Source organism: Pelodiscus sinensis, chromosome 11, assembly GCF_052426305.1.
Source record: "Pelodiscus sinensis isolate ZL-2025 chromosome 11, ASM5242630v1, whole genome shotgun sequence".
Classification (NCBI taxonomy): domain Eukaryota; kingdom Metazoa; phylum Chordata; order Testudines; family Trionychidae; genus Pelodiscus; species Pelodiscus sinensis.
In genome coordinates this window covers 9596526-9610469 of record NC_143062.1, presented here as the reverse complement: position 1 = coordinate 9610469, position 13944 = coordinate 9596526, and the positions used below count along the sequence as shown (strand labels likewise).

General features: G+C 49.3%; 1 protein-coding gene across 5 annotated transcripts in view; it reads left to right on the top strand.

The window, feature by feature from the left end:
• Nucleotides 1-13944, top strand: part of HEMK1 (HemK methyltransferase 1, mitochondrial release factors N(5)-glutamine) — a 67552-nt gene that overhangs the window by 19106 nt on the left and 34502 nt on the right. For 3 of the 5 annotated variants that reach the window (XM_025187008.3, XM_025187005.3, XM_006127627.5), the window contains exons 5-9: nucleotides 2571-2729; nucleotides 5781-5845; nucleotides 10088-10137; nucleotides 11849-11954; nucleotides 13205-13300. In XM_025187008.3, the coding sequence (XP_025042793.1) occupies nucleotides 2571-2729; nucleotides 5781-5845; nucleotides 10088-10137; nucleotides 11849-11954; nucleotides 13205-13300 (476 nt within the window). Of the gene's footprint in view, nucleotides 1-2570; nucleotides 2730-5780; nucleotides 5846-10087; nucleotides 10138-11848; nucleotides 11955-13204; nucleotides 13301-13592; nucleotides 13736-13944 lie in introns of all 5 variants that reach the window. The other 2 variants (XR_003090219.3, XM_025187007.3) reach the window with 2 other exon arrangements.

Here is a 13944-nt window from a genome sequence, read left to right as displayed (position 1 = left end):
CAAACCCACCAATGGGGGAGGGTTACTGCCCCAGGGCCCATAGATTCAAAAGGGCCCACGGTTCCTGGACGCAGATGTTGCTGCTACAGCAGCAGCAGTGGCTGGAGCCCCAGACTCTTTAAATTGCCGCTGGTTCCCTGGGCGGTGGCTCCTGGCAGCTCTGAGGGCTGCCTGGGGGGACTGTGTGTGCTCCAGGTGGCACTGAGGGCTGGCTTCCCTCAGCCCCGTTCCTTTGCTCAAGGGCCTGCCCCTTCCAGAAGCACAGAGCCAGCCCCTTCCCCACCTTGCCCAAGGGCCCAGCAAATCCATCGTCCCCTGCCCTGTCCAGGAAGCATGAGAGTGCAGATTGGTGCCTGTGCTGGCCCTGGTTGTGAAACTTGTGCCCCCCTCCCCCCCTTCCCGAGTGACAGAACATCTGGTATTGTTCCCAGATGCCCCAGTCTCTGGCTTGGTGACAGATTCAGCAATGGCAGCAACTAGACAGGCTGGCCTGCCACAGCTGCTGCAAGAGGAGGAGACGTGTCCGTGCCATTCAGGTGCACAGGCTGTTGCCAAGATGGGCGTGTAAGTCAGGTCTGCCTTTGGGGTACCTGGATTGCTGGCCATCTGGGCGCTGTGGACTCAGACAGCTACAAAAGCTGAAGGAAGGACTTGGGACACAAGAAGAGCAATGCCCTTGGGTAACTGGTAAATTAGCTTGGGGGAAGGGGTCCAATTAGAAGATGCTGCCCTCTAAGAACTTTGGACCAAGGGGTTGTCACCGGGGAAGTAAGATATTGAAGTCCTGGTGAAGCCTGGGGTTGCCCCAGGAGCTGATACTGAGGGGCAAGCTTCAAGGGCTGGCTTCTCCTTGCAACTGGCTGAGCAACCCTAGTTACTAGAAGACAGACAAAAAGAGCTGGTTGCAGAGGAGAGAAGCCACTTGATTGTGCCTGTGAATCAACACATTGGAAAAGGAGTGTGTCATTCTTCAGAGAAAGTTCTGGGTTAGCCTCCATGGAGCCCGGCAGGTAAAGAAGCAATGGCACCAGCACCTGCATGAGCAGGTGACTGCTGAGATGATCCAGATGCAGGAGAAATCTGTGGCTCATAAATACGGGAAATGCCAGGCACTGCATGACATCTGACAGCTGTGGGACTGCTGGTCTCAAGGAGGACTGGACCTAGGGTAGAAGCGGTGCCAGAGGAAAAGCAGAAAAACAATGAGATACATTTTCAGGTCAGCCAAATCCAGGTTTTTAGGCTGAGTTGGAAGAGAGAGGCTGCTCCAGGGATATTGTTTGGATCACTCCATAACACTAGACTAGGAATATGCCCACTTGAGAGCAAAAGAAGAAAACAGTGAGCAACGGCATTTGTGGTTGGAGAGAGACTTGGAAGAGTTCCATGAGGAAATACTCTGGCAATACCAGAGTACTGGTACTTAGAGTGAGAAGGAAATACTATTCTGTACTCAGTCCCTGTGATTAGCGTGTCTGTCTCACACAGGAGAGCTCTTGTGAGTATCTCCCCCAGTGACCAGAGCCAGCTAGCATGAAGGGCACCCTGGTTGACCACACTTTTTGAGGGTGTGAGAAGGAGTTGCTGCTTCACCTCTGCCGCCAGTCTCCTCAAACCAGGTGATTCCGGTCCAAGAGAGGGGCCTTGTCTTGAGAACGCTCCCTTTCCCGGAGGAGGCACATCTGCAGAGTCCCCTAGGAAGGTGCAGGTTATGCAACAGAAGGAGTTTTTCTGATTTACGCCACCTCCCTGACTGACATTAGCTAGATTGAAGATGTCAGGCCCCTCATGTCTGCACAGGAGGGTTTTCCTGTTGGCCGGGGGCAGTTTTTTCACATGGCTGATCAACAGCACTTCGTAGACTAATACGTGGTACGCTCTGTCCTGAGGTCAGCAGCAAGCGCTCTAGCTCTGCTGCAAGAGGAACTTACAGGCAAGGAGCTCCCCTTGACAATAGGCCAGTCAAGCTTCCTTTCCCACGGTCAGGCCCAGGTCAGGGAAACATTGAAACAAGCCAAACTGCTCATCAGCTGCACGCTCCAGTTCTTGCTTTGGGACAGCGCGTGTGAAGGGTTCTTTCTTTAATGGGAGGTAGAGCAGCTCAGACCTTTTACAAAATTGTTTCTGGAGGTTTCTTAGGAAGGCAGCTGACCTCTCCCAGTCCTGCTAGTCCTCCTTTATTGTTAGGGATAGCTGCCTGGAAACAGGATCCTCATTTCTTAAGGGCTTGTCTGCTAAAGCTGCTTATTTCTTCACCTCTTTGCAACATCTTACCTGTTTCCACACTAGCTTGCTGTGATGCCACAAACTGGTCTGTGGTGTGGACTAACCAGCAAAGGCGGATGAACAAAGCAGTTTTGCCTCCTCTGCTCTTTAATCCACTTTAATCTGGTTTCCAAAGCAGGGGGTGTGGTGAAAATGCTGGGATGCCCAGGCAAAAAGGGTTCAGTGTGCAGACAGCTGGCTCCTAGAAAAACTCTTTCTCCCTGTCTTCCCCTGTTCTCAGATATTACAGCCATTGCCAGGTTCCCGCAGAACTAGGGTCTGAGTCACTATCCCCTCTCTGCTAGGATCTCGTCTCCTTAGTGCTGCAAAAATCCCAGAGGAGCGGGAGCCCTGCGGTTAATGCAGGTCACCGGTGCCCCACCGCCATCCCTCACCCCGTGATCCTGGAGATCGGCTGTGGCTCGGGGGCCATTGCACTGAGTTTACTGAACAAACTGCCCCAGGTGAGTGAGTTTTTTCCAGCCTTTCTGTCATGGCAGCACAGAGTCCCCTGGCTCCAGGTGTTGCACTGACACATAGCACAAAGATGGCCCCTGTCCCCCAGAGCCAACCATCAAGGGATAAAGTGAGACAGACAGAAGAGCACAATGCGATGAGCAGCAGTCACAGTCCAGGAGCTGCCTAACCGCTGCCGAGTGCCTGTCCCTTCCGAGTAACATAGCCCCTCCCCAGCAAAGGGGGCATCAGAGGCAAAGAAAGGATTGGGGTTGCTAAGTGACTTTGCTCTCAGGTTGTCAGTCAGCGTGATACCTCCCCTCAGACCGCAATGGGTAATCCCTGCTCGGTGCTCCGGGAGGGGGGAAATAGCACAAGGTCCCTGCCCACGTACCCTGGAGGGAAAGCGCTGCTCCATATCTGGAGTTCAGTTCATCCCACAGACTCACCATGGCTGATTAATACCATTGGAGAAGAGCTGGTGGCCTGCTGCCTCTGCAAGGGATGCTTTGCATGCTTATTAGCTGGGTACTCTCCACCTGGTGGCCCATGGGCTGCATCTAGCCCACAGACTGTTCTGTCCAGCTCTCTTGGAGGATGCTGTTAGTGGAGCAAAATGGTGTCCTCTGCCCACATGTGAGGTCACACTGCAGGAGGATGCTAGTCTGGCCAGCCTAAGGTTTGCCAGTGCTCTGTTGCAAGCTACAACTGTCCTGGCTGGCCACTGAAATGAAGCATGAAGGTTAGTGTGTAAGGTCTATGGGAGGCCATGTATGCACAGGCCCACTGACAGAGACTGTGGGGAAAAGGGGGCAGTTGCACAAGGACCCGGAGATTCAAAAGGACCTGAGGCTCATAGCTGCCACTAGCACAGGAGGGGCGGCAACCAGAGCCTCCGGCCCTTTCAATCACACTGGGACACTGCTTGGCTGACTGAGGGGCCCAGTGCAGTGTATTCCGGCTCTGCGGGCTGCCTACCTCATCCTTGCCCCTTCCAGGAGCACGAAGCCAGACACCCTCCCATACACACCTTGCCAAGGGGCCCTTGCCTGTCACATCCCTTCACTTAGTGACCTGTTGGGCTGTTTAGTTTCCATTAGGCCAAATGATAAATTGCTCTGGTTTCACTGCTCAAGCACCACACTGCTTTCCTGGCCCATCAGACATAAATGACTGTGTCAGTCTGACTTGGACATCAGCCCTTCCCCAGCTGGCCAACATACATGAGCTTTGAGCAAATAGGCCACCTTAGTTCTCTGCCTACTCATGCACCCCAAAAACATACTAGTGTCTACGATGTTTACGCACAGCAAGGCTGACTTTGGCCCTCAGGGACTGCATGACGTTAAGTTGCCAGCAACTTTTCATACATGGTTTCCAGTGAGGCTGGAGCTCTCTACAGAGCTCATCTGTCCCATCGTGCACCATAGCTCCTTTTAAAGCTGGGGTGAGAATCCTAACGGGCATGGATTCTGTCTGCATCAGAAATGAGGACTCCAGGAAGCAATCTTCCCTGTGTGTGTGTGTGTCTCTCTGTCCCGCTTGTCTGTACCAGGTTACCAGTTGGTACTGTCCAGCTGTCTAGAATGGCTCATGAATGTGGTTGCCAGCAGCACAGATCGGGGGCATGAGCCCCAGACTGGTTGTGTGATTAGATTTCACCAACCAAGTATCAAGTGTGGACTCCTGCACTACTAACAGCCTTATCCTGGAATCATAGACAGTCCCTTTAGGCACTTCAGTCTATCTTGCCAACCAGAAAAGCTTGCCCTGCATCAAAAATCACAACAATATTCATCTGAAGAAGTGGGTTGTACCCACGAAAGCTCATGATACCATTGACATGTTTTGTTAGACTTTAAGGTACAGCTAGACAATTTGTTGTTTTTTAAGTTTTTCCAGTTACAGACTAACTCGGCAGCTACTCTGAAGCTTTTGAACAATATTCAAGTTACTCTGTGCCCCAAAGGACCAATCACTTGCCCCAGATCAATTGTGCCTTAAATCTTTCATCAAAGACGGAGCTTGTAGACAATCTTATGATAAACTAACCAAAGATTTATTAATTAGGAAAAGGAAATGAGACTTATTTACAAGGTTAAAGCAAGTAAACATGCACACACCCACGAGTTACAGTCTTAGGTTGAAAAGGGCAATAGAAGGTGCTATAATTTGCACACTCTCAATGTCTTTTAGGACTAACCCATGCTAAACAGCTGGAGATCCCTTGCTTATGCTTAAAAGTCTTGCTCTCTCTCTGAAGTCACGGACCCTTCTGCTCAGGAATTTTTATTTCCCCAGAGTTCAAACTTTGGTGGGATGAAGGTTTTTGTACGTCCTCTCTCCCTGAGTGTGGGGGGGATAATCAGGAAAGTTTTTTATCCACTGATGTTCCATGATGGTTCACCTGGGTTGGGCAGGAGATAACACCGTATGTGGTAAACAGGCATCTCTCCTGACTCTGGTGGTTTCCAGTTTCATAGCAAACACTTTTATAATTACAAAGCAAACACGTAACTGTTGCCATGGGATACAGCTATTATAAGGAAGATTAATTCAGGTAGTAACTCTCAAGCATATCATTCAATCCAAACACTAAACATATTTGTATAAACGTAACATCTATTTTAACACTGCTAACACACAGGTGAGCCAGACTCATTTCCAGCTATGCATTTATCAGTGCTCAATGTGACCTTAGGATGTTGGCACCTGACCTGCCAGCTTCACAGACACACTCAGGACTAGATTGTTAGTTGAGACTAATCAATGTAGCTTCTCTAATTCCACTTGACTCTCACCAATAGTAGGTCTGGCCCCCTAAGACTTTTTATGAAAGTAAAATGCTAGCAACTGTAGTGAAAATATTCAGCCATGCTGACGGCCAAACTGTGAGCGACTCCGCAACCCCAAAGTGTCCTGCCCCTGAGTAAGTCCAAAGGTGGGAGAAAGACAGAGGGACACTTGATGTATCATCTGTCTCGTTTGCCCCAGGTCCAGTCATTAGCCCACAGTAGTCCTGTGGGCCACATAACGTGTTTTGTTTCTTTCTGTGCCAGAGCCGGGTGATAGCTGTGGATAAAGAGGAAGCTGCTGTGAATCTCACCTGTGAGAATGCTCAGAGGTAGGAACATGCACATTACTCATTTTTGCTCTCTTTGGGTGCCTGCTGGTTCCTAAGACCCCTCTTACTGATCCCCTTAGACAAGTGAATAGTCACCGAAGTCCTGGATTATGATTCACAAATATGCCATGCGTCAGTCCTGGGCTGGATATCATGTTTATCAGAGAGCATTAAACACTTTGAATCTCTGAAAACCCAAGGAAAATTAGAGATTTTTGACACAAATATTCTCTGAATTGTTACTTGAGTCGAACAAACAGCTTTCCCTGACCTGTGAATGCCTTTTTCCAGACTACCAGCTGCAAAGGAGATGGAATAATAGTGATATTTGTACTTAAGTTGCACCTTTCTTCCAAGGAGCACCTCGTGTTTCCTACCACAAGAGCCACGTTCTAACCCTTTTCACAATCGGGGGAAACTGAGGCACACAAAGACATAATTAAAATATTACAGAAAATAGCCACTTGGTCACATCACATCACAAAGCGGGTCAGAGACAGAGCCAATAACAGAATCCAGAATGCCTGGCTCCCTCTGACTCACCAAACCATATTGACTCCTTTTTCAGACAGGGCCGTGCTTCTGTTCTTGCCTTCAGGTTTTCTCTTGCTCCTCATGCAGCATCTAGACTTCTGGGTGTGCTGGTGTGGTGTCCCACAGCATCCTTCTGCCTGCCTGGGCTGTCGCTAGAGCAGAGTTGTAACCAAATGAACGACGGTCCACAGCAGCCACCTGTGCTGTGGTTCGGTTTTAAGGGTTTCAGAATCAGCTCTGCAGCTGCCTAATGCCACAATGTGCTGCCCCACAACTGTCACTTGAGAGCAAAGACAGTGTTGGTGGCAGAGTGTCACCTTCCCGTTCATGCCTCTGCTCCCTGTGCCGACTCAACTATCTGTTACATCAATGGCAATCCAGTGTGACTCCACCTGAGTTAACATGAGTCTCCATGTCCCAGATTCACTAGTGCATTGGATAGAAAAGTTTGGAAGGAAAATCCTGGTTGTTTTATTGCTTGGACTGCAGTTGAGTTACTGCTACGGTGAGTTACAGCTCTCTCTCTAATTCAGTGTACCACAAAGTGTAGGGGAACGGTGAGCATCTTTGGAATCCTTGCCAAAATGCTCTCAGGAATATGTTGGTCTCATTCCTTCAGCAAACTCAGAAATTCTGTGGCTTTGCAAAGTGACTGCCTGGCTCAGAAGAGAAGAGTGGTTGTGACACAGATTGCCAGGGGGCATCAGGACTGCTCAGTTCTGTGTGCTACTGCCATTGTCTCAGGCTGTGTCTACACTAGGAGTGCTTTGCCGGGGATAGCCGTACCAGTGTGCAATACTCACAAAGTGTTCAGACGGGGGACACAGCCTAACCTGGCAAAGCTGTGCTTTTGCTGGTATAGCTTATTTTCCAGCACCACCATCCAACTCCCCAAAACAAAATAAGCCAGACTGATAAAAAAAATCAGTTTTTCTGCTAAAAGTGCATGTTCACCAGGTCTTTTGCTGGCCTGGCCTTGTCAGTCAGGGATCACACCTCCACGCACACCTGACAGACCTATGTCGGCAGAAGTCTAGAGGGTGGACCCAGCCTTACTTGGTGACCTGGAGTTTGTCACTCACTGTGTTGTGTCTCAATGGCTCCTTCTGTGAAATGGGGTTGCTGCCAAGATAGCAGGCTAACTTAATCATGGCAATGCTCCCCCTCACCCCAGAGTTGCACACGTGCAGCCTCTGGCCCCCCTGAGGTCTACCCCCAGTAGCCCAAGGGGGATTGACAGTGGTTGTGAGGGTTCCCCGAGATAATAGGAATACTCACATAGTCCCTACCCCTTGCATAGGGGACTCTATGGAGCAGGTTTGCAGTGGGCACTGGCAGAATTGTGAGGGGGTTGGACTGGCGCATAATGCCCTGTACATCCCCAGGCAGCCCCAAGGCTGTTTTGATTTGCAGCAGATAAGGGGGTGCCTTGGCCTCTGGTAGTCTTTAAGATCAGAGGGTTCAGAAATGTGTCAGAAAGGCCTCTGGGTCTCCCTTCCCCCTTGCTATGTGCTCACTCTCGTATTCTTCACCGGCAAGAGAGAAATGCCACATTTCCTGGTCTCTAGGGCATCCAGGTAGCGCAGAGAGCCCAATGAAGTGCAGGTCAAGCTGAGAGGCACTGGTACAGCTCTTCGGTGCCCATAGAGGTGCCCGGGTTGTAGGAAGAGCCTGCGTAAGTATTACCTCTTAAGCCATAAAGCCTCTTACAGTAGCATTGGGCCACAATGGACCTAACCTTAAAGGGATCCTACTCTCTTGGTATGCATCCTGCCTGGTGACTCAGCTGCTTCATTTTCACACACTGCCTCACATGAGTGCATGATGTTATCATGTCACCATGACACTGTGTCAGATGCAAACATCTAAATGTCACTGTGGCCTTGAAGCCAAATATATTCACATTTCATAACTCATGCAAGGGCCAGATTTTCAAAGCAGGATAGAAGAGGTGTCTAGAAAATTGTCTGTGTGTGCCTCACACCTACAGAAGCCCATTTTTGCATATCTGAAGCCAGCAATTGAGGGTTTTTTTGCTGGTGTGGCGGGTTTGCATGTAGGAGGTTTTGCAGACATTGTTATTAATATACAGATGAGGTGGGGTGGTCGGTGCACTAAGTGAATGCATGTGTCTTTGCATGAATGTACATGGAGAGGATGAGTCTGTAAAAGTGTCCACAGGATCGATGTTATGACCCCAGCTTTGGAACAGTCTCTTTAGTGTGCCAGACCCCCAGGGGGTCTCTCATTTCTTCCAGAATAGGCCACACCAGCTCCCAGGACTGAACCTTAGGGGCTTCTGTACTCCTGCTTCACACCATGAGCTCTGTTCAGTGATTCCGACTGACACAGCCTTCTTGTAGAGATGTACACTCTTCGAAGATTAACGCACCTCGCTAAGTACTTACTGTGGTGGCGCGTCGGGGTTCCCCCGCTTCCTGCACCCCCGTAATGGCATGAACAGACTCCACCAGCTGGTAGAATAGAGGGAGTTTATTGCTTCTCCAGGATTCAGCGCAGCATAGATGTAATCCGGTTACAGGGCCAGGCCTAGGATGCCTCAGCCCCCCTTGAGATGGGGGAGACTGGGCCCTTGAATCCCAGCCCCTTGCTTAGGCTGCATTCTCCATGATTCCAGACAGAAAACTAAAACCCTCTTCCAGCCCTGCCCCCCAACCAGGGGCTGGACCTCGTCCTCCTTCCTTTTTCTCCCTCCCTGGGAGCCAACTGGTCGGACAGGTTGGAAGCCCCTTACATAATGACTCATCCCCTGTCCTGCTGGGCCGTGTTACAAATAGCTGCCAGTGGGGGTCACCCACAGCCCACCACCCAGCATAGCAACAGGAAGGTACCAACACTACATCACACTTACAGTGCTGCTCCGGCAGCATTGTCAAAAGAGGGGGGATTTATTAGTCAGCTGGAACACAGCGCAGGAAAGGCGTAGATTAGCACAGAGAATTGAAGGTTGAAGTATGATCTAGTTTAGTTAGCCAGAGCCTGACCTAGCTGGAATGAATGCCATGCTCAGGTGCTCTCTGTCTGTCTCTGTTTGACCTCTTTGGTCAGTTCCCGTGTGAGAGCTCTGACTCCTTCCACAGCAGACTCTTATCCCCCAGCTCACACCTTCCCAGTGGTGAAATCCATTTCCCTCTGGGTCACTGGTTGTTGGGTTTCAGTGTCTGGTAACTGATCAGCCTTGGTGAGTCCTTTTTAATGACCCATTCTGGCTCAGACAGGTAAGCAGTACACATGCTTGTGATCCCAGCCTGCCTTGTCTCTTGGAGAGCAAACAGTCTTTCATACCTTCCTCGCATTGGCTAACAGTGCATCATATAACTGAGGCACACAGGAGGGGGTCATACAAATATAAAACGTTTCCACGTTATCACAGAAGGGTATGCACAAGGGTTTTGAAAAGAAGTTTTGAGGTGCACAGTGAACATGCGCACTGTTCTTGGTGGATGCACTGGCTATGCGCTGCTTTGAATACTGCCAACTTGTAGCTCTGCAAGCAGAGAACAGACCCGGGACTTCCCTCAGATTTTGAGCAGAGTGGTAATCCTGTGGTAGATGGTGCTGGGGGATTTGCATGGGTAAGTGTGATATCTGGTTTTTAATTATGTGCCTTTGAATGACCTGCATGTAGTATTGTGTGTACCCACACGTGTCTCTTACTCTCACCTTCCTTTGTTCTTGGGCCTGAAGGTTGCAGCTACAGGACAGGATAAGAATTCTCCACTACGATGCCTGCTCTGGTAATTTTCTCTTATGTTTCTACCATCCCTAATATTTTCTTTATTCTACTTTCCTGAGGAGAGGTGGGCATGAGAACAGTCGGCATCTGGGGCAGGAATGACAGAAACCTGGCTGATGGGTAACTCTGGAGACAGGTCTGGCATGACATGTCTGTTGCTACGCTTAGATCTCACCTCACATGATGTACATGTGGCCTGACAGCAAGTCGATAACACACCAGGCAGGCACCTGAGAGGGGCCGCCCAGTCCCTATGCTGCTGTGGACTAGCAGGTGTCAGTACAGTATTGGTGCAGCAGAGGAAACCTACTGAGAGTCAGATTTTTCAGTGCAGGTTGTCATCTTCAGAGCACTCTGGCCAGACTTTCAGTTTGCAGCGGCACCAGTGCACAGAGGAGAACGTGTGCACAACGCACTTAAATTTGCAGATGCAGTTGCTGTAGCGGGGTAAGCAAGTGGGTAAATAGATTTTTGTGTGTCCAGCAGCATTCATACTGCATACAGTTGTGGTAATCACATTTGACGCACATGGCTGTATATGGACTTCGAGCCTCCTCTTCTCAAAACGTATCCTTTTGTGTCAAATATGCCGTCTCTGAGTCCCCCGGGATATGTGGGGGAGAGGGGAGGGTTCCAGGAATTTGCTCCAGCTTTGAAAAACAAATTTGATCTTTTCCCCCTGCCCACATCTCTTCCCCTCCTTTGCAGCGCCTTGCCCTTCCACTGTCCCCCCCTTCCTCTTCCCAGCTCCAGAGGTCTCTTCCCTAGTTCTCAACACCTTCCCTTTTCTTCCCTTCCCCTATAGCCAGTCCATGTGAGGCTGCAGCTTTGTCAGATTTATTAAGCTAATCTGGGTTTGGTCTGGTCACTCTTTGGCTGGGAGACATAAGGAAAACCAGGGTGTTGCAGGAAATGGGGTTCATGAGTTAGTATGTCACACACTTCTCCCTGCAACTGGCCCCACAATGGTGGTGCATAGCATTGTGCTGCAGCGTGGGGTATCTCATACTTACACATGCAAATGAGCTGCTGATGGTTTGTGCCCATTAGAGGTCCCTTAGCACTTTAAGGAAGACTGGGGGTGTTCTCGCCAGTGTCCTGTCCAAATTCAAACTCTGTTAATTCTCTGCAACCTAAAATTCTCTTTGTAGACCTGGATGGGCACAGCATTCTTCATTCTAGATCCACCTAGATTCTGAGTCGTCTACTACATCCAGGCATTGTGTTGCAGTGCATTGTCTGGGTGACTGATTGGTTCTTTCCATGTGCTTAGCTCGCTCACTCTTTCAGTATGTCTACACAGCAGCCTGAGGGGTTTATAGTTTGGGTGGACAGACCCAGTCTCGCATAGCTAAAAATAGCAGTGTAGATGTGGTGGCATGGGCTTCAGCATAGCTTGTCCATGCCCGCCCAGGACCTTGGGGACATACCCGCAGTATCAGCCCATGTCCTCACGTCTACACTTGATGAATAAGCACAGGCTTGTCTATCCACGATGGAATCACCTGGGACTTCAGTGTAGCTATGTCCTTCAAGCTGGGAAGGGAGACCCATTCAGGTTAGCCTCACAAGATGTGAAATTAAATCCTGTCAATAGATAGAGACAGACCTGTGCCTATAGAGTTGCTGTTACCAATATTTTACTTGAGTAATGAACTTTGAAGGGACATAGTTATGGATGATATTTGGTTTTCATTCTTTTTCTGCTATAGGTTCGTGGGAGCAGCTCCTCCCCTGGGGTCCTGTGGACACTATAGTCAGTAACCCACCTTACGTCTTCCATGAAGACATGGCTCACCTGGCTGAAGAGATCCTCAGGTAGTGAGACAAGACCTCTCTAGCATTCGCTTTTCCCTGCATTATTTCACCCTCCTCTGTTCTCTGTGGGAAAGAGTCAAGGTTCTAGTACCAACAAGTTAGGAGATGTCAGCCGCAGTTGGGGAGCGGCAGATGGGAGTCCCGAAAGGGCAACCACTTGAGGATACACTTATTTAGAAGCTTAGTCCCTTTCAGTCCTGCACAATCGGAGGATCTTGGGTTTTTCTCTCCTTAAGATCTAGTGTAGAGATTCCCCTTGGCCCATTTGTTCCCTGGTGAGCTTGCCTGCTTCTGAGTGGCACCTGATACCCCGAGGAGCAGAAGATGTGTGAAAACGAGGGAGCGGGGATGGAACGCATCATCTTCCTTTTTGCCAGCTAGTTTCCCACAAAGTTGATTTAACTGAGGATTAGAACGGGTTCCCGAGCCCAAGGTCTGGCATGCCAAAAAGCAGCCAATCCCTGAAAGGTAGAAACTTTCTGTCGTAATGATATGCAATTTCAAACTTTTCTGAACGAGGTAGGTTGTGCTACAGAGTGTCAGGCTGGATGGCAGCTCAACTTGGCTATTCACGGTGCTTGAGCCAGGAGAAAAAGTGATAGGATGCCCAGCCGCCAACTCTCCCATCCACCTTTCCCTTCCAACTGGCACCGGTGGACGTATGGATGTGATATAATTGCACTAATTGAAGCACTGAGTAGTAATAATGCCGCCTTCTGGCCAAGAGAGTTGCAATTCTGGCCAGTGCCCTTAGGCTGAAGAGGCAGCGTGGTGGGCACCACATGGCAAGTGAGGAGACCTGGGTTTTAGTCCACAATCCACCCTGAATATGCTGTGGCACCTCAAACAAGTCACTGACTCTCACCCTGCCTCAGTTTCCTCAGTAAAATGGGGGGAAAATATATATTCACCTTTATGAAGCACTCTGAGAGTAAAAGGCTTGTGGCAGAGCTAAGAATTACTACTACCATTGTTATTAAACACGACCAGATCCAGAATACCCCTTTCCCTCTGGTTGCACAGACCACCCCTCTGGAACACCGGAAGGGTCTTGCAAACATCCCTTTTTACACATTTCAAAGTTACTTTTCCACTGGAAGACACTCCCACAAGCTGTAGCTTTCATGTGCCATGTGCACAGAGCCTCTATTGTGCTTGTTCCCAGTGGGCAATGCTGCTCTGAACACATCTGACTGCTGCATGTAAAGGTCGGTAATGGAGGGATTTCATCCCTTGTGTTCAACCTCCAGCTACGAGGACCTTGATGCCCTGGATGGGGGAAATGATGGGATGAGAGTGATCAAAAAAATTCTGGCTCTGGCTCCTTTTATCCTGAAGGATCTTGGGTAAGTTCTGATTCTGTAATAAAACCCCCTGCTGCCTCTCTACATTTTACTTTTGCTGCCTATCCCTACCTCATGCTTCTTTACGTTCAGAAATAAAAGCAGATACAAGGGGGAGTCAAATGCACATAAGAAAAGAGAGGCAGAAAAAAGCCATTCCTTGTTAACATAAGGATGCCACATACATTAGTAAAGAACTGCTGATATTAACACTGTCTACTGGGGGGGATTATGCACTATGCTGGGGACCCCAGTTATTTGGTATTGTTGAATGATGGCTACCTAAAATTTAAAGACATGAGGAAGAGCAAAGAGAAGAGACTAGCAGAGGAAGAGATGAAAAGGGAGAGCAGAAATGGAGAAAACAGCTAAGCAGAGAACTATCTCGAGACAAAGGCACTGTAGACACCCGTGGGACATTGATATTTATGGGCTGTGGTAAGATACCTTAAAACATCTCAGGAGGAAAAACATCTCAGGAGAAAAAAAATATCCCAGGGGTTATTTCTTCAAGGATTAATCTGCATGATATGTGACCAGGAGAGTCCCTGCTTCCATTCACTACTTTGCGATGTCTCTCATGGGATATTAGAGATCATAACTGTGGCCCTCTACCTAGCCAGGACAGTCTCAGTGTCTTGTGTGAC